The sequence below is a fragment of the Dunckerocampus dactyliophorus genome, chromosome 18 (assembly GCF_027744805.1).
Source record: "Dunckerocampus dactyliophorus isolate RoL2022-P2 chromosome 18, RoL_Ddac_1.1, whole genome shotgun sequence".
NCBI lineage: Eukaryota > Metazoa > Chordata > Actinopteri > Syngnathiformes > Syngnathidae > Dunckerocampus > Dunckerocampus dactyliophorus.
The window spans coordinates 9,024,372-9,051,854 of NC_072836.1; the positions used below are offsets into that span (position 1 = coordinate 9,024,372).

Consider the following 27,483-nt stretch of genomic DNA (forward strand, 5'->3'; position numbering starts at 1 on the left):
AAAAAAAAAAAAAAAAAAGGAGAAAAAAGGCTTCGCTACACATCTTAAAGCCTAGCGTTGTGACTGTAATGTTATACCACTGTAGCTCCCCTTGCTATGCTATTGTAGCTAACGTATGTGTCCTCTCCCACTCCTTTATGTTAAGGTGCACAAGGGCAGAGTTACAGTGCAAATCAAAAATGTCAGAGGCAGGCGTGAACAAACATAGCTCATTAGCATTAAAATTACAGACACACAAAACGGTGTGTTCTCAGTAGGGCTTACTAAAAGCACATTTAAACATTCAAAATTCCAGAATCAAGAATAAATTATGGGGAACAATACACTTCCAACACACTATTGTTGGACTTATTTAATTTAGTTGAAAAACTGCATAATATGGAACCTTTGAAATGACTCACATACAAGCGGTTGCATTCAGTGGCATTCTCCTCTGTGTGTGTGTATGTGTGTGTGTGCGCGCGTGTGTGTGTGTGTGTGACCTCAGAGTGCTCACCTCCACAGCTGGCCACCACCCACGCACCTTCCTCACATCCGAAGCTGCTCATCCCCCCCACCGCGCACGCACACACACACTTGAGGTCATACGATGTGACAGGCGAGCAGCGGCCCCGCTTTCATTCATTTACACTCAAAATACTTCTGTGGAAAGGTGAACACAAAAAATGTACAACAACAGAAAGAAAACAACACACAACTGAAATAGCAAAGAGGCCCAAAAATAGCAACAAGGGCGGTTGGTGACTGTGTGTGCCACGGGTGGGGCAGGGCGGGCGTCAGCAGGTATTTGAGGGCTTTAGTGGTCCTCGACAACTGTGTGCCAGTATTATCCCTGCAGTTGCCATGACAGCAGCACAGAGAACCCACAGAGAAGTCCATATTTCAAATGAACAGTGGGACAGGGTGCTGGGACATGCCCCCCCATCCTAGACTCTTCCTCGCCCTTCTTATGCCCACTTCTTTGTATTGTGATGTATTTTCATCTTAGCAGTTCAATACGTCATTAGGTCCCAGAAACTCGCCCAAATTTGTCATCCTAAGATTTTCAGTCGTTATCTGTAAAATCCCCTTTTTTTTGTCAAGGGCCTCATGGGTCTTTTGTCCAGAGGCGGGCACCCGTCAAGAACCTCAGCCCGGGAGGCAAACCTTGCCTGCAAACAGCAGTCCCACTATCGTGAAGAAGATGGAGAGGACGAAGAGCACATAGGAGGAGCCCACCACCGTGTTGTTGGGCAGCTTATACGGTTGACCTCCCACCTCGTTTATGTAGAAGCCTATTGGGAAGATGAGCGCCGCCATGCAGAACAGGATCACTGGAGGGAGACACAAAATAGATAAATACAGTATCTCACAAACGGGAGTCACCTCTCACTTTTCAGCAACCATTTTTATTACAATACAGTTGTCGCTCAATGCATCGCGGTTCAAATTTTGCACCTTCACTCTTGTGGATTTTCAAAAATATATTACCGTAATTTCCAGGGTAAAAGCCACAGCTTTTTTCCCCCTCACACTTTGAACCCTGGGGCGTATACAGCGATGCGGCAAATTTATGATCATGTTCTAATCTTGCGACATCTCGTACACTTCAGAACTGCTATTTTGTGCTTAATGCAAACACGCCTTCATCATAGAACATAGGGTAGTTTCAGCAAAAACACCTGATTTTGACCAAAAAAAACAGAGAAAACAAGCTTTTTCTGCAGAGAAGCAAATTCAGGGTTTTAAAAGGCTGGACTCCTGCATGATGGAAAAGACAAGCTCAAGGGCTAGGCTAATTTGCCTTGAGAGAAAAGTGACAATTGAGAGCGCCGACGAACTACAGAGAGAGACTGACAAAGGATTAACGAAGGATTTATGAGGCTGTTCAATTCCGACACTGAAGAAGACAAGGAAGGTGAAGACAGAGATGAAAGACTTTTCTGGTAGGCAACTCTTTAACTAGCCATGTTACATACACTGTTAAAACATTTATTTAAGTAATAGGAAAAAAAATCTTTGTGTAACATCTTTAGTAACTATCCCATGTTACAACGTGGATACCTGCAGCTTATTGACAGGTGCAGCCTATATCTTTTTTCTCTTTAAATTTAGTGGGTGCGGCATCGGCGCGAGTCGAGTGTCAACCAGCTTTGAGGCGCTTTACTGCACCTACCATGTTGGAATGTGGCACAAAGAACGTAATACGGCAACCAGAACGTCCCGATCTCGTGGGGGAAGCCGATGTTATCCGATCTTCACAAATACAGCGGATCGGCAGCCGGTCTCGATCCTAGAGATCGGATTGGGACATCTCTAATTTAGGTATAAGTTCCGACTTACACCAAAACTCATCTTGCATCACAGTCAAGGAACGGAACTCGTTCGTAACCCGAGGACCACCTCTACAGCTTTTCCTTCCACTGAAAATACTTAACACACAACCATTATTGTCTAAATAACACGTGAATAGCCTACAGTCAAGCACGATAGTGGTAGTGTCATGGTCTGGGGGCTGCATGAGTGCTGCTGGCACCAGGGAGATGCGGTTCATTGAGGGAAACATGAATTCCAACATGTGCTGTAACATTCTGAAGCAGAGCAAAACTTAGCTACATAGCAGTTTTGTTTGTGTCTAACTTACGCTGTTTACCTCAAGCACATCTCTTCAGTTCAATTTGGTCTGCATTATTCAGAATTTTCACCTTCAAGTGTCCCTAAATATCTGACCTACACATTTTTGCTGGAGTACCGATCGCTGTTGTAGTGAATTGGCTCATTTAATTTGACAACATCTTGTCATCCTGGGAATACAAAATATTCACAACATGTAGAGGACTCTATTCTATCTCTTCTCTCCTATTTTATTACATTTCAGGGCAATATTCTCTTCCACTACAAGATATAAATGGTCACTCATTTGTCTTCATTAAAAGATGGGATGGTATCATCAATCACTATCAAAGGATTCATTTTGGGAATCTACTTTGATACAAACATCTAACATCTAAGATATAGTGGTTGCAGGGGTGTGAAAAAGCATTTGCCTCCTTCCTAATTAATTTTTTTGCATGTTTGTCACACGTAAATGTTTCAGATCATCAAAGTAATGTAAATATTAGTCAATGACAACACAACTGAACACAAAATGCAGTTTTTAAATGAGACTTTATTATTAAAGGGGGAAAAATCCAAACCTACATGGTCCTCTGTGAAAAAGTGATTGCCCCCTAAACCTAATAAGTGGTTGGTTCACCCTTAGCAGCAACAACTGCAATCAAGCGTTTGTGATAACTTGCAATGAGTCTCTTACAGCGCTGTGAAGGAATTTTGGCCCACTCATCTTGGCAGAATTGTTGTAATTCAGCCACATTGGAGGGCTTTCCAGCATGAAGCGCCTTTTTAAGGTCATGCCACTGCATGTCAATAGGATTCAGGTCAGGACTTTGACTAGGCCACTCCAAAGTCTTCATTTTGTTTTTCCTCAGCCATTCAGAGGTGGACTTGCTGGTGTGTTTTGGATCATTGTCCTGCTCCAGAACCCAAGCTGGTTTCAGCTTGAGGTCACAAACAGATGGCCAGTCATGAACACTAACCTTAACTGAGGCAAGTGAGGCCTGCAGTTCTTTGGATGTTATGGTGGGGTCTTTTGTGACCTCTTGGATGAGTCGTCGCGGTGCGCTCTTGGGGTACTTCTGGTTGGCCGGCCACTCCTGGGAAGGTTCACCACTTTTTTCACCACACGCTTTCGCCATTCGTGGCTAATGCCTCTCACTGTGGTTTGCTGGAGTCCCAAAGCTTTAGAAATGGCTTTATAACCTTTTCCTGATAGATCTGATAGATCTCAATCACTACTGATAGATCTCAATCACTTTTTCACTCAGGGCCATGTAGGTTTGGATTTTTTTCTCCCTTAATAATAAAAGGTTTCATTTAAACATTGTATTTTGTGTTCAGTTGTGTTGTCATTGAGTAATGTTTAAATTTGTTTGATGATCTGAAACATTTAAGTGTGACAAACAAAAAAGGGGACAAACACTTCTTCACAGCACTGTATGTAGTGATCTTTTAACATGTTATACATGAACTGCATAGGGTTGTTTCTTTTCTCAAGCGCACTTAAAGACAGCAATTAATTTGGATAAAGCCCAAATCCTTCTAGCACAAAACCCATCCTTAAGCATAAAACAAGTGTCCCTCAGTCCCACACTAAATGTTTCTCCACAGACACTAAATAAGCTCTCTGAACCACTTCAGGCTGATAACAGCTTTAAATTCCTTAGCAAGCTTAAAGGATGAAAAGGAGTAATCAAATTTCAAGCTTTGCAAAGAGGCAGATTCAACAACTGTTTATTTACTGTAGGTAAGCCAGATCCCAAAATAGCACTAGTAACCCATCCATCCATCCATTTTGTATACCGCTTCTTCCTCGTTAGGGTCGCGGGGGCATGCTGGAGCCTATCCCAGCTGACTTCAGGCGACAGGCGGGGTACACCCTGGACTGGTCTCCAGCCAATCGCAGGGGACATATAGACAAACAATCATTCACACTCACATTCATACCTATGGACAATTTAGAGTCACCAATTAACCTCACCTGCATATTTTTTGGAATGTGGGAGGAAGCCGGAGTACCCGGAGAAAACCCACGCGCACATGGGGAGAACATGCAAACTCCACACAGAAATGCCCAGGGGAGAATCGAACCCAGGTGCACTAGTAACCTTTCCCCAAAAAATGCATCTTGGGGTCATAGTACTCAAGAATTTAATCTAAATGCATTTTGAAGCATCTTTTCTCAACATACTGTTGAGTATGTGTGCATGACTGAGTCAGTGGAGTCATGTTCTGCATTAACATGCTCCTCATTAAGCAGATTTATTGTTTAGGGAAGGTATGTTATGGCTGTAATATACAACATCTGGCTGTTAGCCCCACATCTGTTTGGCAAGCAGCTAATATTAGTGGTCATATAAATTGTGTGATAACTGGAGGAGATTGTAAAGAGCTGATTTGCACTACAAACTACAACAGATGCTGCTTTTCTCTGAATGCACAAAACAATTTTAACCATCCTCAACACATATAGTTGTCAATGGCAGGCAGACCTAAGCACATTTACTGTAGTTTGTTAAGAATATTAGTGCCACTCCACTCCCATGGGTCACACCCTAAAGAAACTTGAGTGTGTACACTGAAATAGCCTGTGCGGGTCATACAAAGCTTTCCATTCAGTCCTAGTGGCCATGAGCCAGTTTGACTACTGGCTAGACTGGCCACCTTCTGCACCCCCCTTCATCACCTGCTTGGCCCACATGAATGGCCACCTCAGCGACTTTCTACCAAATGAACTTGAGGCTTCTCTTTTATAATGGCATCCATCCACATCCTTAGCTATTGATGTCCACAGAATGCTTGTGCACTAAGATATTGATGGCTCTTCAGACTAGTATCCAGCAAGCCGTACGGTTTGTTTGGTTTTGGTCTTTCCCAGGGTCTTGGTTGACTGAATTTGGATTTTTAAGTATCGTCGAGGGTCATCAGAAATGATCGGCTTCTGGTTAATGCAGAGCTCATAAAAGAGTTCTTGATTCGTTTTAGACAACAGTTATGCTTTTTAACATTATTAGAACCCTCTAAACATTAAATAATACCCCTGTAGTCACCTTTACATTTGTAGTACACAATATAATAGACATTATAAGAGAACATAAGACATAAATTTGACATAATCTAGACACACATGCACACACCAAGTGTTGCCAGAAAGATGACTTTGGACTTGTTCCCTGTTGTTTTGGGCTTGTTTTCAGAGAGCTTGAAAAGACCAAACATTATCCAAGATTCATTTTAATCATCACTATACGACAATAATATAACAATGACAACCATGGAATTTCCATTTCACCTACAACAAACAACTTCAAAACATACACAGAATAGAAGATCTTTGTAAAAATGTCTGCAGGTTCGGAGAATATATAATCTTGTCATACTGTTTCACTTCTCCCGACTGATGGCCAAAAGGTGTGATGTTCATGATCACAGCTCAAGTTCAGCAACCTTGAAAGGACAAACAAAACAATTCCAGCTGGATGCCTTCTCATCACTGAATCTTAAAATAGAAGGTTGACTCTTCCTCTTCCTCTATTAGAACAACACTATCTCTGTCCTTTTTATATAACAAAAATATTGCACCAGTTGTATTTTCCCCGTTTGAACCACAAATCATTATGATGCATTAACGGCTGGAGGAAATAAGTGTATTATTAATACACCTCGTGCCTATTATGACCACCAGCAGCATAGCGGGGAAGCGATTGCCATGGCAACAACTTGCTTTTTCCCTCCGGGCATGATTGTTTAACAGTGGCTAAAAATGCCTTTGAATTTACCTGAGGGCGCACATTTGTGTTCGCTCAACATGAAGTTTGTAGAGCTGTGTGGTTATTGGTTTAGATATTTGCATTTGAAACATTAATATCAGCTTTTTCGTCCGGCATGCAAATCACAAGGCTGGCAAGCGGGAGTCTGTCAAAAGCGCCACACGAAGAATTCAGCGTCATAAAAATGCAAAGAGCGCGCCAAGAATAATACAACGGTGCATTGTTGCATCCAAGGCTATGCTACAGCTTCAACTGTATTTCAGCGTGCTTCAGGCTGTGTAGTCCCTCAGCTGAGCGACCAATTAAAGTCTATCCTCCCACACACAGCCTTATGAAAGTGGCCTTGACAAAGAATCAGATGGCAATGTTTATGTATTCTAGAATTCTGTTTAGAAAAAAAACAAAGAGTGGTGATGTTCAGACAACAACAAAAATAAACACAGTAGCTTACAAGGCAAAAGCAGCATTTTGTTTTGATTATTCAGCCGCAGGGAGCACAAGAAGTGACGCACGTAGGAAAGAAAATACAAAAAATAACACATCTGTATGGTTAGTATATCGCAATAAATTCCAAAAAGTCTAAAAAATACTGTGTGGGGGATATACTAAAGGAGCACAGACAGTTGTGTAAAGGTTGTGTCACGGTGCATTCACTGAGACGGAGCAAAGTGGCGAAAGATTCGGGGAAGAGGGGAGGGAATATGCTGACAGCGAGTCTAGCGAAGCAAAACAGCTTAAATCAAAGTGAATGTGCTTATTGTGAAGCTCACTTACTGCCAGTAAAGGCAATCCAGCGGGCGTATTTGGTGGCCTCTCGGCGCCAGTGCGATGCCACGAGGAGTCCACAGGTGACAGTGAGGGAGATGATGCCCATGATGATGAAGAAAAGCGTGGTGACCCACTCAGGAGGCAGCCGCGGAGGGATGCAGGTCCGGTCTCGTCCATGGATGGTCTGACATTGACGGACTAGACCAACTGTAAGAGCACCTGGATGGAAGAAGTACATTTCAATTAAACGTGTGTATTTTTTTGTTCCTATGCCTCTGAAATATTGACACATTTAACAATATATCGACGCACGTACACCTAAAGTGTATTGTATATAGTGTAAATAGCCTAAGGGGCTGAATATATTACAGCAGATTAAAATAGGACGGCAAGCAGCCACAATTTCAGGAATCTGCGTCTAAAATAATGACATGATCCTTAAAGGGAAGACCAAAGTGCACCAGCTCTGCTGACAATGAGACATCGCAGGGACAGGCCCAGAAGGAATGGAAAGCCTTTTTTAATTTGCCACAGATACTGGGTCTGCTTGGGGGTGGGTGTCATTTCTCCTCAGCGGTGGCTCCAATTATATCAGTGAAAGACAGGTTCGCTTGCTCTTCCATAGTCAATGTTAGCAATGGGCAGTTGATGACAGCTCCATGACCATTAAAGGGATTGTATACAGCATGTTCCTAGAGGGCGCTAACATTTGAACATCCTGATATCATTATATCCCGCCTCTTCCTGCCTTGCTGACGTAACATGCGCACTGCAGTAGTTATGTTTGTTGTCAGCTAGTGATAGCTATTTGGCAAAGTTTAGCTACTAATGCTAGCTGTCATTGAATGTATTGCCTATAGGCAGGGGCCGGTTTCAAGGTATACCAAGGTATGAAAAAGTCACGGTTTCAAAACCACCAAAATTTTACGTCATACCGTTTGTACGATATGAGAGAAAGTGGAGGACCAGCACGGCCATTATGTGGAAATACTGTCACGTCCTGTGTTATTTCTCGCAGTCGGAACTGGGCTTCGATGTGTTGAAACTACAGTACTGCCGTGTGTTGTGTTGCCATACAAAGGGCATAGATAACACAGGCTTTGTTAGCTGACCCGTTAGCATTGAGCGGTGCCGGTTCTGGCAATGCGCTGTTGTCATTCCACATATTACTCATGTCGAGGGTCACCAAATGTAGAGATGTGATTGAGAAGGAGACAGGAGTGGAGGATAAGAGATATAAAGTGTTTACTCTCCACTGAACAACAAGCAACAAACACTTCACAACATCTCAGTTGCTAACAACAATCACATGACTCAGAAACAAAAGTTTGTGAAAAAGTGTGACCTGCCACCATGAAATAATAACGCAATATTACGAGTTTTTAAAAGAATTATTCATGTTGTGACCTTCTTGGGTCACTTGATTGCATTTTGCTTTGTTTTATTTTTTTTTTTACTAAGAAAATCTATTGCGTTGTGACTTCAGTTGCAGGATGAGCCATAGTAGACTGCATTGAGAACTATATTTTATTTATTTATTTAGAAAAAATTCAGTTATTTTTGTCAAACTGATATTTTTCCCCACGGTTGTCATACCATCAGAATCTCATACCGGCCCATGCCTGATTGCCGATCATAACAACAACATGAATGTACAATAAAATTGTTGGTGACTACTCTGAAAATGCTTCTGTGTGTGTGTGTGCGTGAGTGTGTGTGTGTGTGTGTGTGTGTGTGTGTGTGTGTGGCAATAATATATACCACGTACGGGAATAACAGCTGTGAGTGACAGTCACGAGCGCCGGTTATTTTATTTGGGCCAAACAAAAATTTGCATCAATTTGCCATTATGGAATACTGTAATTGAATTTTCGGTTCATGGAGGACTACGAGGAGGAGTAAAATACTACAGCAGGAGCAATATGTTTTAACAAGCATACAAAAACACCACAGCCGAATGGCACCGGGACGAGGCACGCCAGAGGAGTGAATACGTGAGTCACTTAATTTCTTGTGTCCAAGAGATTGATCATTAAAATTCAAATGAAATTTGAAGAGTGAAATGTGAGAAAACGTTAATGCCTGTCTGAGAAAAGTGTATAAAGTTTATTGTGAGGGGTTTCACAGCCGTAAAACATCCACAATAATGGCAAACAAGTAAAGTTGCGGGCTATTTTGGGAACCTATCCCCTGCAATAAAAGAGGGAACACTGTATTACATTACAATATAAAAGGACATCATATGTCTTAGCGACTTGATAGTTGTTGATGACTCTGTTTCATTTATTATAACTATCTTAAAATTACCGCCATAACTCTTCCTCTGTTGTTTGTTAACTTGCTCAACCTTTGAGAGATCGGTTTCAAACGGGTCTCCAGCATCTCTCTAAGTTACGAGTGCGTGTATTACAGGAAGAAAACCTCGCTTTGGGAGGAGTTGTTTGGCACCTCCTTGCATAAATCTATAAACTTTGACTATAAGACGACCCATCTTATTCAAACTTTTTTCTTAGAGAAATAATGCTATACAGTAATCCCTCATTTATCGTGGTTAAGTGGTTCCAGACTCGATCGGGATAATCCTGCATCCTCAAAGTAGGATTCCTTATTTATAAATAGAATATTTTCATATTAGAGCATAGAAAACCCGTATACAACCTTCTAAATACAGCTTTTAACAGTATTAGAGCCCTCTAGACATGAAACAGAAAATAATGAAGACATAATAACAGAAAATAAGCCATTTAAGACATAAATAAGTCTCGTACTTGTGTGTGTCGCTGTAAATGTGTTCTGGTGCTAGGGGACAAGAAGTGACGTTGGGGACTCAAAGTTGAGTTTTAGCTTAGCGTGGGTTACGGCTGCAACAGTAGCTCGTGTTAGGGATTATTGTGCCTTTTGTGAGATAATTCAAACCTGTAGTAAAAGCCTGTTAAAACAAACAAGTCTGGTGCTTGTGTGTCTCACCAAACACAGTAACATTAATGACACCTACTGACCAGTGTAGAATCACATTGAAACATGCCTTATATTTGTATTTTAGTTCATTTTGCCATGTTTATGCTTGAAAATGCTTAATTTAGGCAAAAAAGCCCATCAAATTCAATTAAATATAAATGTTTTTTTTTTTTTTTTTTTTTTTTTTTTTTTTTTTTTTACAAATATTCAATGATGAAAAAGCATGATTAATTAATGAATATATTTTGAGTGAAGCAGCAATATTTGAAGCGCTAAAGTGGTGAGGGACGACTGGACTTGTATATTTGGGTCAATATGGTATAATGACACAATTTTCTCTTCAATATTTGCTGACTTACTTACGCAAACAAACAAAATATGCGGCACGGCAATGGAGCTGGATGCTCCGAGCTAAAACTCTTCACATTCAGGTATGCAGAAATACACAGACTTCAAATATAAGATGACCAGCCACTTAAGGCTTTTTCTCGGGAAAAAAACATCATATATTCATGTCAATATGCTAGATTCCAACAATACTCTTAAATATTCACTGACTTACTTCAGCAAACAAACAAAAGATGCAATGAAAATAGGCAAAAAATCAACTGACACTTGCTGACAAACATGAGCATGTGTATCACTTAGCATATGTCAAATCAAACATCAATCATTAGCACAGAAGACTGACTTTGCAATTGACACTCTCAGCTAAGTATTCCCAAGCATCTTGAAGCCTTCCTCTAAACCTGACTCTGACCAACAGCCCTCTAAATTTGTCATCCTCGTGCACATCTACGACCAGACTTTAAATGTTTCTCAGTGAGAGAAACAAAGCCCAAGTGGCGTCACAGCAAAGTGTCAGGAGTCAAAGCAGGAACATGCTTTACTGGCACCGGTACAGCTACTCTGGATGAGGGAATTCAATTAGGCTGCGTCCTCAAGGGGAATTTCTAGCTGACTAAGCAAAAGCAGATTAGTGCAGTGCACACTTGATGTTCCTTTTCAATCAGCAGTTTAGCCGTCATGCATAATTACCAAAATGTACATAAATAATGACCAGAGAAGCAGTCGTCCGCATAAAAATTTGGCAATATAGAATCAATAATTTCAATTGGCAGTAAGCAATATAGGCCACAAAATGGTTGTAATGATGATAAAAATACAAGTTTGTAGTGTACAATGTTCCCAGCCACTTCTGACCCTTTAATAGAAAGGGCAAGGAAATCAGATGGTGGCTCTGCAGGTGGCCGATATATAAATGAAACAAAGATCAGGCTCAGTTTCTTGCTGTATTTGCATTTGAACAATGTAAACCAAATTTATTCTGAATGCACACTTTAACGTCATATTTGTATTGGATACACACAGCAAGCAAGCACATTTTGGAAAGAGCTATTGTAGGGGTGTGGTGGGTTCTGGCCGTGGAGAGGAAATCCTGACCCTTTTATAAAACCCAGTGAAAGCGCTGCTTTTACTGTAACAAGAAAACAAGCTGGCATTTCAATAGCAACTCTCTAACTCCATTGTTCAATTTGTGTTCAAGGGATATTTTGTCAGTTTTAGCTAATAGCATGTTTTATCACCATGGTAATTCCCTTCTCATTCTTCAAAACGCTTATGAAATAACACCTGGGGTTGGGGCGAATGGAGGTCACAGCTCAAGACAAAAATGGTACCTGAATGACTCATAGGCCATCTATTCCTGAAGGCGCCCTTCTATTACAGAGTAACCTTGGCCAAATTGAAGAGCAGAGGGAGCAAGAGAGGCCAACATGTGCTGAGAACAGGAGAACATTAGGCTAAAGTTGTTTTTTTTTCCTCCCTTTGCACTTAACAGCACCGCTTTACGACCACTTCCCCAGAATCTGCCGGTCTCCTGCTGTTTCACTAGCTCTCAGTGGAATGTCTGCCATTTGGAGGGTAGACACGCAACACAACACAACACGGGGATGACGCCACGGAAAACAAGCCAAGCTTGATGTTTTTGTGGCAAAACATAGCATTTTTTTTAGCTCAGCGTATCCATGCCAAATGCACAGCGTGTTTATGTTGCTACAGGACATGCCTTTTTTTTTTTTTTGCAGTGTACCACTCATACCACTTTTCTACTGCAGCGAGCGTTGGTGCTGGTGCAGATTGAGTTCAGAGCCGGAGTTGTACCAGTGTTGGCCATGAACAGGCTCTACACCAGATCCATTTTCCATTGTCCTGGGGAGCCATGTTATCACATCACAAGGGACGCCTCCAATCAGGAAATAACAACAGGTGTGAGTCACACAATTTAAATAATGTTTATTTTGTCAAATGTACAAATGAAAAGCAAGGAGTTGCTTGGAGTTTTTTTTTTGAAGATTACTCATCTTCTGTCAGAATTTGGCAAACTACCAGGCAATTGATAATTAAAAAAAATACTTACAGCTATTATTTTGTGTGATATTCAAGTAAAGAATAACTGTTATGTAAGACTACAGTATTTCTTCTTGAACGTTACCATAAAACAGTGACCAAACAGCTCTGTCACAGAGATGAAACACTTCCTGCTCTCCAAAATAAAATAGAATGTGCAATTACAGGCTAGAAATAACAATTAAAAAAATAGGAACACTCCGAACATCACAAAAATGGTTTTATAATGCGTGTGTGTGTGTGTGTGTGTGTGTGTGTGTGTGTGTGTGTGTGTGTGTAAATCAACAGGAAAGATCAAGAAAACCATGAAGTGGATATTCTTATCTAACTCTTAATTCATCCATTCATCCAGCCATTCTATGCCGCTTCTCCTAATTAGGGTCGCAGGGGGGTATGCTGGAGCCTATCCCAGCTGACTTCGGGCGAGAGGCAGGGTACACCCTGGACTGGTCACCAGCCAATCGCAGGGCACATATAGACAAACAACCATTCACATTCATACCAATGGACAATTTAGTTCAAATGTATAATTTGCTACACTTAAGTATGTTGGAAAATACACTGAAAACAAGTAAACTGACCTTAAATTACGCGATGTCTTTGAAAACAGCCCCTCATTGCTGATAATGACACGATTTAAAGTGTGATTCAAATGTTCTGCTACTACTAAGGAGACTAGTTTTAGACAAATGGATTTTTAGACTTGAGCAGTTTAGCTTGACTGACATATTCAGTTCATTTGGCACTGTTAATACATACAAACATATATAAACCTCTCCTGTCATTTATCTTTCTGTTAATTAAATACAGTAAAAATGGGCATATTTCAGACGTAGCTGTTAATAGTGATTAATCATGATGAATTATTTTAACCACTGTTTAATCTGATTAAAATTTGTAATCATTCGTCAGCCCTATTGACGAGTGAAACTTAGACGATGACACTCACTCACAGGAGACTTTCGATGTAAGTACATTGTCTGGTAGAGCCGGGTTACGTGTCTAAAATATTTCCTTCCAGGTAGCAGTAGCGTGAAGTCGGCAGAACGAGGTGTCTTCCACCTTTGAGAAAGGCTTGTCATCTAGTCCGAATTCAATTACTTTTCCGGTTATTTGCTTAGCCTTCTGGCTGTCACACACATACGGACGAGTGTAGCCCAGCGACACTCTGTGTGTCTCGAAAACTCACCATACTCCGTCAAGTGCTTGTTCTTCAAATGCCGTATGAAATTAAAGTTTTTTTGAATGTGCTACCCGCACGGGATATTTTTCATTGCATGTGTTGCAAAGGGGAGGAGGAGAGGGGGAAAGAGCCACTACCCAAGACATTAGAGCACATTGCAAACAGGAATCTCTACAGGCTGCAATAGTGCGAGCCACAGGTGATTTTGATGATCACCATTAAAAATCACATTCTTTTCCGCGGAAATCGTCCGATACTGATCAGTGGCCAATCGATCGGAGCACCCCTAGTATCTACCAGTTGATAGAAACCCCTTCCTGGGCTTACACTGACACTCACTCAGCTGTAAAATAAAACTGTGATGTTAATGCTCACTGCAGAGATGGGAATATATACTGAGGGCAGAAAAATATGATGTCAACTATTCATTTCCAAGCACAGTGGATTGTGCACATTGTGGGTCAAAGGTGAACTAAAAAGGAATGCTTTTGTCAGTCAGACATCTCCTGCATTACATCCCCGTCTCTCATTTGCTAGCCAATTTTCCATGATATACGCCCGCTAACCTCTGTGCCCCCATGGTGCCCCGTTGCCCTGCAATTAACTCTCTGGGATCAAAATGAGGCTCCCCACGCGTTGGTCCAAATGAGAGGAAATGATGGCGGTGAATTCTCATCCTCAGCATGGCGATGCTATCATTAGCGGTTACTGCTGTTTGTAAACTCTGAAGCGATGACGAGCAGGGCAGTAAGTATATTCGGTGGGCAACAGCAGCCAACCTCTGTTTCTCGGTACCATTTACAGTACATATTGTAGCAAATGTGAAACACATTTTTCTACATCTTATAAACTTAAAAGTACAGCACTCTAGAGTTTACTGTCAAACTCAGAGTCTGAGAAATTTGGAATATTGTTGACACTAAGGCAATTACTTTCGCCCCGGTTCAATGCTCCATTTTACCACCAAACTCCTTTCTGTATCCAGATGCACACTCAATTGGAATGTGAACAAGTGCCCTTAAAAAGGTGCTTTGTAATGTATCAACAACTTCATCTAAACAACAACACAAATACAGTATTGCTTTTAAGAAACGATTGCCGTGAAGCAATAGACCATTAAATACCCTTTTCCCTTCACATCAAGCCATCAAGCAATCCCCTCGGTGTAGCACAAGTGCATCCATTACTGCGAATAAAACTTGTATTGGATTTTTAATTTAAAAACAAATAAGCCCAGGGATGCACCTTTAAAACGCGAATTGATATGCCACACTTTAACGGGGAGGGAGCACCTGAAAGCCACCTTTCACTTCACACAAAGGCGGTCAAAGCTAGGGGATGATAATCAATTACAAACCTGCCAAACTTGGAGACATTTTATGAGTACTCCAATCTCGTATTCAATGTCCAATATTATAACTGCAGACTACTGAGCGCACCTGAATATAAGCCGCAGCCACTAAATTTGAAGGGAATTTAAAAAAGTTGTTGTTTTCTTTACATATATAGGCCATACTAGGGCTGGGCGATATATAGTATATCAATATTTTTAAAATATCAATATTTACTATAAGCACAATATCAAAACCAACCATATCGCTGATATCGATATAGACTGGATTTGCGCTGTATCTCCCTCATCCCTGCATGCATGAGGAGGGAGGAGGGGCAGTCGAAGCTTAGCGACAGCGTCTGCGGTGGAAGAATTAGTCAGGAAGGAACAAGCGGTAGCTCTGTAATGTGGAGGTTCGAATTCCGAGCATAAAAAAATCATTTTCACCACCTTAAAACTTGGCACAAACTCCAATACGAGGAATGTGTGAAGCTACGCGCTGTCTGCCGCACTCCTGTTGTGTTCCTCATGAAAGGAAAAGCAAAGTGGTGTGCTATTATACAGAGGTGTCCTATCACATTGCTAAGATATGGTCCCTGTTGCAACAGTGGAAAAAATGGCTTTAAAAACCTGCTGAATTGATAGAATCACGATGTCCAGCGAGCTTCGCAGCCACAATTATTTAGCCCGACAAGCTCTGCCACAAATGTACAAGGAAATTAGGCAGACAGTTGCTAAGCCTGATGCAGTTGACAGGTTGGTGTTCCTGGCATAAAATAAGGACATGCTTGTGACGTCTAAAAATGTTTACCTACAAAAATACTACTGTTCAATTTAAAGTATTTTTTAATTGCTGACATTTTAAAATTTCCTCCTTAACTGGGCACTCCTTCATATTTTTATTAGGATTTGAGCATGGCTAAAGGTTTGTTATAAAAATGATTATATTTGGCTTTTTCTGTATTTAAGTCCAAAAAAGAATGGCCTACCTTATTTTAGAGGCTATTTTTAGATATGATTTTTTTATGTGCATCTTGCATGAAGCTTTAAAATAAAAAAAAAAACATCCTCATGTTAAGTATTTATTTTAATAAAACAGCTTGACACTCATATTTGGCTTAGATTTTTTCTAAACTCACTTTGCTTCATAAATATTGGGATGTATATCGTATATCAATATTCAACTTAAATATGTCGGGATATAGGTTTTGGTCCATATTGCTTAGCCGGTGTCCATGTTGTAACATGGGATATTTACAGAGAAAGACACACTATAAACCTTGCAATCCTACCTACACTCCCAGCGTGCTCCCAGCGTCACTCGTTCCGATGAGTGAGACGCTTTTTTTCCCCCTATCAGAGTTAAACAGCTGCCGCAGTCCAAGAAGAAGCTGTAGTAACTCTACACTTGATCAAACTTACTTACGATTTGTCAGATCAAACCACAATCGCTGCATAAGACTTCAAAACCTGATATTAGCGTTCGTTGCACGACTCCAGTTCACTACTTCCTGAATCTGTACTCTAAGCATCATGGGAATTGTAGTTCTTTTAGCCATAAATTAAACGCATCATTGTTGAAGCCACAGGGCTCAAAGCGTGTGAACAAAGTAGCTGCTTATAGTCCCGAATTTACGACACACATACACTGCGTATATGAATAATTTAGTACAAACAAATGTGATGTTTTTTTTATATTATTTATTTATTATTATATTATTTATTATTTACTGTTATAATTGTTGCAATGTGCAGTGGGGGATGTATACATATAAAGTTGTTTTTTTTTATTTAGTACAAATAAATGTAATGCTACAGACGTTTTTAGGTTTTATTTTTACAATGTGCAGTGGGCCAAGAAAAAATGAGCCAAGTTCCGTAAATGGCCCCTGTGCCACACTTTGGACTGCTTTTAGCCGAGCTTTTTGGTTTGTGTCATAAGAAATGTGCAACATTATCTCATGTTTTTAAACCTTATTTAACAACAGAACATGAAGATTTAAGGTAAGGTGGGTTAGTTTCATTCCGTGCAGCGATACATGCGTGCGCGCGCAAGAGCAATTAAGAGCGTGAAAAAAGTGGTGTTATTGTGATTATGGGAGAGACTTGTGACATGAGCTGCATACTGTGATGGAAATTAGCACTACTGCTGCCGTTAATACGCCTTAAAAACAGCGTCAGTCTCTGTGTGACTATCAGGACGCTACAGCAACACGCACATCAAATAGATGAATGGGACTTTGACGAGTGGCCCACAACATCGTCAGGTAAAAAACATCTTAATTTTATCTTCTAAATGCTGCTTGCATTGACGGACAACAAGGGATGCACATTCAGAAGCAAGAGCAGCGGCGGTGATGGTAATCCCTGCTTGTGCTTGTTTTGAGGCATTGGGTAAATTGAAGTGAACTCCACATTGCACTTGGTATTTGCTAGGAGTGGCAGCTGCAGGAGGCAATTACAAACAGAGCGCTGTGATTTGCCGAGAGCTTGTCACTCCACCTACGCGCAGATTGCCATGGCAACTTCCAACTGAAAGCGCAAAAGATTACCGAGAGAGCATCGACACGTACAAGCGTGACGGTCAAAATGCGTACAGAGTAGGGATGTTCCGATCAGGGTTTTATGCTGCCGATTCAGATACGATCACTCATGAGTGAGATCGACTGATACCGATGACGTGGATTAACTGTAGATTTTTCAATTTATTTATGTGGTATTGGCCAGTGGTGATCATCCCTCACCACTTTGTGCTTCAAATTTTGCGGCTTCACTCTCACGTTATTTCAAAAAGACATTCATTAATAAATCGTGCTGTTTTGTGGTTGAATATGGACTATTGCTGGTCAAAAGATATTGCATATTGATGCAAATTTGATGTATGTTTTTCCTAAATTAAGCATTTTCAAGCATAAAAATGGCTAAATGAACTAAAACACAAATATAAGGGTTTCAGAAGATGGATTCAAAGATGTTTCAATGAGATGTAGTATTCTACACTGGTCACTAGGTGTCAGTAATGTTACTGTAATCTTCAGTGAGACACATACAGTACCTGCCAGACTTCATCGGCGAAACAGGCTTTTATTGCAGGTTTAAATTATCTCACAACAGGCGCAATAATCGCTAACAAAACACGGGCTACTGTTGCGGCCGTAACCAATGCCAAGCTAACACTCATTTCTGAATCCCCGACGTCAATTCCTGTCTGCCCGCCACTCCGCTCCCCTAGGGAACACATTTATAGCAACACACACGAGCAGGAATCTTATTTATGTCTTAGGTGGCTTATTTTCTGTTATTATGTCTACTATATTGGGTAATACGAGTGTAAAGGTGACTATAGGGGTGTTATTTCATGTCTAGAGGGTTCTACGTATGTTAAAAAACTGAATTTCGAAGGTCGTAAACATGCTTTCTATGCTCTAACTACAAAAATATTAAATTCATAAATAAGAAATCCTACTTTGCGGAAATTCACTTATCATGGTAAGGTTTGGAACCGGTTAACCGCCATGAACGAGGTATTACTGTATTGCAATATTAAGTTATTGCAGTTATGTAGTTATTTTTGTTTGAATTCTAAATGGTCGCTCATATTTACATTCTGTTCCAGTTCTACTTCAACCCAATTGCCTGCTGCCAAGTTGATAAATCCATTTGATCTCTGATGTTACAAAATACAAACAAATACCCCTATTGATAAGAGTATTAGATTGATGAAATACCTAATAACCATAAAGTTTTCAGACTACCTGCAGGCTGCTGAGGAGAGCTTTGGGGGGAAAATTGTCTCATTTTGCTGCTGAACAGCATGTTCATGTAATAATCTGCCATCGGTCTTGGGTGGCAGTGCGAAGAGTAGGCAGCCTGTTCTTGGATATGATTTAGCAGTTTTTGGGCACGAGTGAGCGTAGAGAGTGATTCAGAGGTTATTGAGGCTCTAGAGAAACAACATCCACTTTAAGTGGCAAATGTGGAGGGCAGTCGTTAAGTGGAGCTGCCAAGAATCACAGTTTCTGTCTGCAGCAACAATGGCTTTGTCCTCTCAATGCCCAGCACAGGAAATCAGCTTCGAGTGTTATTGCCCGAGGATATCGCACTGAAGTGAGGACAATGATGTCATGGATCTTCAATCCGTCTTTGTGGTCACTCGCTGCACGGTCTCACCTCAGGCGTTTCTGCCAGCTTACTTATGCGGAAAAATGTGCTGGGAAATTCACACATCCGTTTTGTGCTGCATTATGTTTACGCACGTGACAAAATGACATGTTTGGCGGACCTCATTCAGTAACAGCAATGTCAGGATAGCAAGAACAATTGTGTGAAGAATTACAAAACCCCATGGTGGCTGTAAATTACATTGTGGCACTCCTTACGGGTTGTGCTCAAAATGCTTTGGAGGACATGATAGCACACATAATAATAATAAAGATATCCTTAAAGGTGTATAATCATTAGAAAAATGGTCAATGACTTGTGGCCAATTAGTTGCCAAGTGCTGAGTGCGAGACGGCTTTTTTTCTTGGCGGCCATTAGGCCAGTCACGATAATCGATGAATCGAACTATAAAAAAAAGATTATTTTGCCGGCTCTTCCTCGACTCTCTTTAGCACACAGGCTGGATGATAAGAGGGTTCACTCTGCATCTGTCTGTGCGCGTTGGTGCTAAAGTGGAATGAACGGAGAAAGTGAACCCTCCTCTCACATTCAGCCTCTTTGTCCAGGACGTGGAGGCGGGGCTACTCGTGAATGGATGCACAGAGTGCCAGCAGCAAGTTAGCCTTGTGAGCAAGAAAACGTGCAAACACGCAGAGTTCAGAGTCTCTGCAAGCTGCTTGCTAGCGATCAGACAACAGGAAACACAGCATTTCGGCACGAAGAAGATTGATTGACGATGGTCTACAGCCAGTCAGGACGCAGAAGACAATGTGCGGGTTCTCCCTTAGCCAATACGGACACAGAAGACAATGCACGGGTTCTCCCTTAGCCAATCATGATGCAGAACACTACGCGTTCGCACTAAAATTTCACAAAAAACAAAAGGTGAACTGCGATGGAGAGAGGGAACACTGTACACTACTTTTTAAAAGTTACACATTAGGTGTATTTGCACAAAGTATCGGTATCACCGATACTAGCCTAAATTTGTGGAAATGGAAAAAGAAATCAGTGGTATCACGACAAGCAACACAGTGGAGGTGCATGTTTTAACAAATGTTCACTATTTTGATTGCAGTGGTTTCAAAGTACATGAGTTATATCATGGGGTGTCCTCATTTTTTTCACATGACCAACTACAATCTTGCTATACTGACAAGAAGGTCCTAACTAACTGGCTAATATTATAACTCATATAAAACTGTGACATGTGCTGGTCACCCAAAAAATCTTCGAAGCAGATGGACAACCTCTTATTCTAATATATATTTCATAAATACATCATAAATATATTTAAATACTTTTGTTTGGAAACTAATCAGGATGCTATGGCTGTGGTCTCGTACCAGGTACTGATCTGATAAGAATGTGGAACTATAACCCTGTATTCGAACATCTGTTTTTGATCAAATATTCCTTTCCTTACATTAAAAAAAGCAAACCTACCAAAAATGGCCAAGAGTTGGTATTTCTTGTCACATTCCTCTGATTCATAAGGAAAATGTCAAAGCCCACAACATCCTTGTCTTTGTAATGAAGTTGCTGTAAGCAATGAGCACACAGTGGGATGTGTGTGTCAACAAGACCTGTCACAAACAACATTCAGCATTGAAAGAAAGTATGACAAATGCTCACTTATGAGGATGTACAGTGGGGTAGATAATGGGGAACACAAGCACATTTTCAAGCTGAAGCTGAAGAGTGAATTTAGCCAAATCTAACGTTTTTTTCATTTTCATTCCAAAAGAGAATTTTCAAATGGGCCGACCAGATCCCAGACCTAAATCTAACAGATTCATACAATAAATAGTCCTGTCACGATAACAAATTTTGCTGGATGATAATTGTCTAACAAATTATTGTCGATAATTGATAGTATCGACAACATTTTTGAGACCATTTGCCATTATATGGCAAAATAATGAGAGTACATCGTATCAAAAGCAATAAACTTCAATTTCTCAAGAGAATTTTCCATTGTAATTGGAATATCAAGAACTTTTAAATAAATTAAACAAACAACATAATAAACTTAACAACAAAAAAAGACAAAAAAAACCCTCAATGAAAATAAAATGGACTCTGTCTCTTTTCGCAAAAATTGCCCTTTAATAAAAATCACAATAATAACCCAAAACAATTCAAAATAGACCACCCTGTCTCTGTTAAGAAAACACACCAATAAAAACCACACATGCACACACACACACGCAGTTATGTAGTGTATTAGTAAACTAGCAAGTAATGTGGCCTCCTTGTACCTTTGCCGCACTTTGGTACTATCGCAACCCCGCTAACACAACCCCACTAGTTGGCATCTGTAACATGCACACGGCACTTCTATTTGTTGCAACTAGTCAAATTAAGAGAATTAAGAGTTTTATATTAATTAAAAGTTTATAAGATGTTGTTTTAAGCCGATCTTTTATGGCTCCAGGCTATTTTTCCTTAGTGGGTGAGAGGGCCAGGTGGCTCTTTTGATAGTAAGGGTTGTCGACCCCCTGCCCTAGACAGACCAAATCAATATGAACCAAACACAAACAAATTGTGGTTTGGTCTGCAACATATCAGAAAAGAGGCAAACACCTCAATCACTGTTTTCCAAAGTCAAAGCTGATGTGTGTGAACATCTTGTTTTGCCTAAAACACAAGATAATAGCTCTGCTTTCATGCATGGCTAAGGAAATTTCAAAATATTCACATTTGAGAGGCAGAAATCAGAGAATATTTACAATTGTACATCAAAATCAAAAGTGGATAATTGATAATTGATTCATCGATTAATTGTTGCAGCGCTATTTTTATCCCCAACAGTCAGAATCTGCGTTACTGTTAGATTGTGAGATATCAGTGCTACTTACACTGATTAATAAGAGTTTGAATACATTGAAAAGGAGGAGGCCTATAATTTTTTTCAGAAAAATATGTCTTCAAAATGGCAGTAAGGTCTGGAAAACACAATGGGGTCATAGCTTGAGTTCGTACCTAATCGCAAATATAGGGGGCGCTGGAAAAATCGGGATTTACCATGTAAATCGTTGATGGCCCGTGGAACACTAAGAGGTTAACAAGTGTGTGTTCACGGTCTATATTCACTGTAAGCATCATCTTTTCGTCATCTATCACGTCATCTATCCATCACGTATCATCAAAACTGGCCAATCGCCAGACCAAAAACAAACTCTACCCAATGTAAATCTTGATATATGCTCAGAATGAGTGAAACAGTGTGCTTCCTTTCTTGCGCTTTTCCCCAACACAAAGCACATCCAAATGAGTGAAAGAGATGGGGAAGTGACAGCTCAGACGGTCCAAGAGGAAGTTGGTCACTATTCTACTCGCACTCTTAAACAACACCCAGAGTACAACAACGCACTGTACTTCATTTCCGCTGTGGTGCAACAACGCAGAGATCTGTTATCATTAAGTTACATCTAATAATTCATGATGTGCAAATTGCTGATTCTGTGCGGCATTAGTACTTTGTGGAATGTGAGTTTGTTGACGATGTAGCCCGACGTAGCCCTCCTGACCCACTTACTAAGCTGTCGTCCTGCAGCAGGAACAAAGACATGCAGCTGTCTGTCAAGAGAATGTTTTCAGGACAGATGCGTGAATGCAGCACCAATCTCATAAAATAAATCACGAGGGACGCCATAGCAACAGCAACAAAAATGGTTTTGTCTACAACTTTCACTGACAAAGTGATCACTTTACAATACTGTGGTCCGGTGCTGCTAGCTGTTATTATTCATGATTAACCAGCTTGTTGTTTACGTTTAAACCGCTGTGACAGGTAAACAAGCATGGAAAGTAAGATAGCCAGCTATTTGTATACATTAGCTGGTAATCAAACATCAAACGTAGAAGATGAGATCAGATTATGTTGACTCTCTCACCATCACAAGTAAAAATCGAATTATTTCGTCTTTGAAGTTAGTTTAGTAGGTGTGTTTTTCTTTATTTTTCTCGTGCTGCACCGCCTCCCTGTAAGTCTTCTGCCTGCGTCAGACTGCCTCAACCCCTGATCAAGGGGGCATGAAAGCTGTATATACAGTAAATCATATATCTGTGGATGACACATGGCTGTCAAATCTCTGACAGACCGGTGAAAAAAAATAACCTAGTAGTAACCTAGCAATCTCATGGTATTGTCATGCAATGATGTAGAAGACAAAGAAAAGCAAAATATCCAATTAAAACACACTAAATTAAGACCGATTCATCCTCGGTGCGAGTCTGGAGTTTGTTTTCCAGAGAGAAGATGATAACCGTGTGGTTTGATGTGCGCGAGTGACAGGCGCAGCATGTTTTTACAATCCATTTGACTATTTTGGTGGTGGTTGAAAAGCGCAAGTAATTGGAGGGAAACCGGAAACATCGTCTTCATGCCATTGTAGAAAGTTGTGTATTGCTCCTTGTAACTTTAATCCAAAATGACAACAACACACCAGGGATTTGGGGCATTAGCATGCCTCCATGTGACAAAACCATATTTGAAGGAGCGGCTGTCATAATTTGGGTTGAATTTTGCTTTCTTGTCTACCCATTAACCTCATTGGCCTGGGAAGGTTTTTTTCCCACAGCAGCCCTAGTGAGAAAGCTTATTAATGTCGTTTGTCTCTTCATGTACACACTGCCTGACTTTAACCCCATGGTGACATCTAAATAAAATACATTATTTTTACAAATATTATTAAATAAAGTAAACCACATTATTTCCAAAGTGGATATAAAGTAATCCCTCCATTATCGTGTTTAACTGATTCCAGACCCGACCGTGATAAGTGAATTTCCGCAAAGTAGGATTCCTTCTTTATAAATTGAATATTTTGTAGTTAGAGCAAAGAAATCCTCTAGATCCTCTAAATAGGGTTTTTAACAATACTACAGACCTCTAGACATGAAATAACAGCCCTATCATTATCTTTACATTCATATTACCCAACATAGTTGATATAAACAGAGAAAATAAGCCATTTAAGACATAAACAAAACTTGTGCTCGTGTGTGTCGCAGTAAATATGCTTCGTATACGTGGAGGACAGGTCGTGACGTCAGAGATTCAGGGTAGCGTTTTAGCTTGCCGTGGGTTACGGTCGCAACAGTGGTCTGTGTTATTATTATGATTATGTTATTATTAGGGATGCTCCGATCGATCAGCCACCAATCAATATCGGCCGATTTCCATGAAAAAGTATGTGATCGGCATACGCTGATAAATGTCTTTTAACGCCGATCACCCCTAGGTAGTACTGCAGGCCTGCAGCCTTTCACAATGCCTGTGCACAGTGTAGTGTCTTGCTCTCACGTCATGGAGAGGGGTCCCCCACCACCACTTTCCTTCACATTGCGCAGGCATGCCAAAGCCAAAACAAACATGTCTGCTGTGTAGAACTGACCTGACATTTGTGAGAGTGATATAAAATTTAAAAAAACATGCCATGAAAAATATCTTGCGGGGGTAGCATGTTAAAAAGCTTTCATTTAATACGGCATTTGAAGAACAAACACTTGACGCAGTATGGGGAGTCTCCACCAATGTCTCGATCTCACATCCAAAGTCTCCTTAAAGAAGAAATCTCATCCTCTGTAAGTTTCACAAGTGATATATGTTCTCTTGAAAAAGTAAAAATATGTTTTTCTCTAAATTAAGGTGATTTTATGGCTCCTTTTTTCATATCATACAGCCAATAGCAGGGGTGCAGCCAGGAATTATGGGCCCCATGGAAAAAAACAAAAATCACATTGGGGCCCTGCTTTTTATTTTTTAACAATTACCTATTTTTTGGGCCCCATGGCAGTCAGAGGACCTTGGAATTGTCCTAACTTCCCCCCCTTATACGGCACCCCTGGCCATATAGCCCACATCAGAAATAAATTGAAAAATTTAGTTAATCCATGTGATCGGTACCGGCCGATTTCATGGATGATCGGAATCTGCAGTATAAAAACCTGATCGGAGTATCCCTAGTTATTATTATCATGTCTGTTGTGAGATCATTTAAACCTGCAATAAATGCCTGTTGTTCCAGTGATCACGTCTGGTGCTTGTCTCACCGAAGAATTACTGTCATCTAGTGACCAATGTAGAATACTTTTGACATTTTTATGCTTAATTTTTTAATATAAAATATTTAAAAATTTGCTCAAATGTGCATTTTTTTTTTACTAATAGGCCGTATTCAGCCACAAAACAGCATGATTTATTCATTAATATATGTTTCAAAAACTGTGATAGCGTGAAGCTGCGAAATTTGAACAGCGATGTGGCGAGGGATGACTACAGTGGTACTTCCGTAATTCGTTCCAAAAAATGTGACGAAAACCAAAGCGTACAAAAACTGAGGTCATTTTTTCCCACAGGAAATAATACACCCAAAAATATTAACAAAAAATACATCATATAGAGAATGAATATAGTTTAACATGCAGAAAAAAATTCTAAATAATTTTAAATGACGGCATGAAACTAATTGCTGTTGTGGACTACAGTGACTATGGTGCGGACAATCGTTTTTTCCACCTTCTTCATCCAAGTGCTGGTACTCGCAACTTTCTTTGGCCCCATGGCAGGTTATTTAGCAGTTGCACTCAATAAAAAATGCACAGACAGTGAGTCAGCAATGCGTAGGGTGCTTTGTTTGAGCCTCTATTTCGTGGAATGATACAGTACAGGGCAAACGGACTAGTTTGTTAGGTGCAATACTGTACAAAAACCAAGACAGTGCACAAAAACTGAGGCAAAATGAAAACTAGGATGTACTAAAACCGAGGTTTGACTGTACATTTACAATTAATTCAACCGGCTGTACAGTTGCCTAGCGGTTTGCATGTCAGCGTCACATCGAAGGTTCATATCTCCAGCTGAAGATCTCTGTGTGGAGTTTACATGCGTGTGTGGGTTTGTTTTCTACCCGTCTCCAGATTCCTCCCAAATCCCAAAAACATGCATGAGAGGCTAAGTGGAGACGCTAAATTGTCAATCAGTGCGTGTATGAATGGTTGTTGTCTGTTTGAGCCAATATGTGCCTTGTGATTGACTGGCGACCAGTCAAGGGTGTACCCCAACTCTCGCCAAAAATCAGCTGGGATAGGCTCCAGCTCACCCATGACCCTAATTAGGACAAGCAATGGAGACAACAAATGGACGGATCTACTGATTTCATTTGACGTAGCTATTTACACAAAAATAAAATTGATATACTTTTAAAACTGTATATCAATCTGAATGTCCCCAGTGGTCGGATGCCCCTGACATAAAGAACCACAAGTGATAAAACCTCTGGTAATTGAGGTGATAAAGTGAGGTTGAGAGTCTGCTTTGTTTACCTGCTGATTCGCCAGTGTTGATCCAGTCTGGGTTTGCAATGCTGGCTATTGCAAAGATATCAGCTGCCAGAAAGAGGCACCCTGAAATGATGGTCAGTTTATCCATATCTTCTTCATCCAATGAGGCTATGGAGGACGTGGGGTGAGATGGAGAGGGAACTCAAATCTGACCCCGCGATGAGGGGGACAGTGGGCCGGCTGTTGTCAGTCTAACCTCGCCCCCCTACTCTCAGCGGGAGACCCGTGTTGTGCTTCCACTGTGCATTTTGCAACAATGTTGTTAGCTCCAGAGAGCTTGCAGCTACACAGACGCCACACACCGAAGCATCACATCTCAAATGGCAGCGAGTAAGGTCAAACAATAAGCTCTCACGGCGACCTCTTTTGTTGTCCTCTGGATGCGTTTAACAGCGGCAGCAGCATCGGTCACAGCAGTTGTGGCTAGCAGGCGGCTAGCTACTTCCCAGATTCGGGCTCAGTGAGCCGAGCTGCGGCCCGTAGGCTGCTCGACGGCCGAGACCAAGACTGGGCTAGCATTTCACACACACAATTCAGGATTAGAAGAAGCCACGCGTGTTTTTTTTGCCCAAGTCTAATGTTAGCCGTCGGGAAAAGGAGAGCCCATCACCGTCTTGCGCTTATTGGGGCTCCGCTGGAACAGCATCTGGTACTCCCTCTGTTTTGTTTAGCCGACCAGCCTCCCTCCCTGTTCTTCTCTCGGAGTGGGGGGACAAACAAAAAAGCGACGTTAAAGATCCAAAAGCGTCCGTTAAAATTGCACCGTTGTTATCTGGCTTCCCATCCACGCGTCCACCGTTAGCCGAGCCTCCCGTTCTGCCTAATGGCATCAGACGAACATGAACACCCACTTGGTCCCCACGCAGGCTAGCGCACACACTGGCCGCTGTTCTCTCGTCCTGGAGGGGGCTTCAGTCTCGCGATATTACCTTTAAGAAGTGGGGGTCTTGTCCTGG

At 40.9% G+C, this 27,483-nt stretch overlaps 2 protein-coding genes across 4 annotated transcripts in view; both read right to left on the reverse strand.

Annotated features, from left to right (window-relative positions):
• sdr42e2 (short chain dehydrogenase/reductase family 42E, member 2) overlaps positions 1–639 on the reverse strand; it is a 30,836-nt gene extending 30,197 nt beyond the window's left edge. For all 3 annotated transcript variants that reach the window (XM_054759461.1, XM_054759459.1, XM_054759460.1), the window contains exon 1: positions 497–639. The gene's annotated coding sequence lies outside the window, so the exon portion shown is untranslated. The remainder of the gene's footprint in view (positions 1–496) is intronic.
• Positions 1–27,433, reverse strand: mosmoa (modulator of smoothened a). The gene is made up of 3 exons (XM_054759478.1): positions 26,510–27,433; positions 7,140–7,352; positions 1–1,313 (listed from the first exon to the last, which is right to left on the reverse strand). The coding sequence occupies exons 1-3, from the start codon at positions 26,613–26,615 to the stop codon at positions 1,129–1,131; spliced, it is 504 nt and encodes a 167-aa protein (XP_054615453.1). The 5' UTR covers positions 26,616–27,433; the 3' UTR covers positions 1–1,128.
• Between the last annotated feature and the right edge of the window lie 50 nt (positions 27,434–27,483).

Bases quoted from the DNA above. Each gene is read 5' to 3' on its own strand.
- mosmoa (XM_054759478.1), bottom strand. From the start codon at position 26,615: ATGGATAAACTGACCATCATTTCAGGGTGCCTCTTTCTGGCAGCTGAT. The intron at 7,353-26,509 runs GTAAACAAAGCA...TCTTCCATCCAG, and splicing joins CAACACTGGCGAATCAGCAG to GTGCTCTTACAGTTGGTCTA. The intron at 1,314-7,139 runs GTAAGTGAGCTT...GTCTCCCTCCAG, and splicing joins CTGGATTGCCTTTACTGGCA to TGATCCTGTTCTGCATGGCG.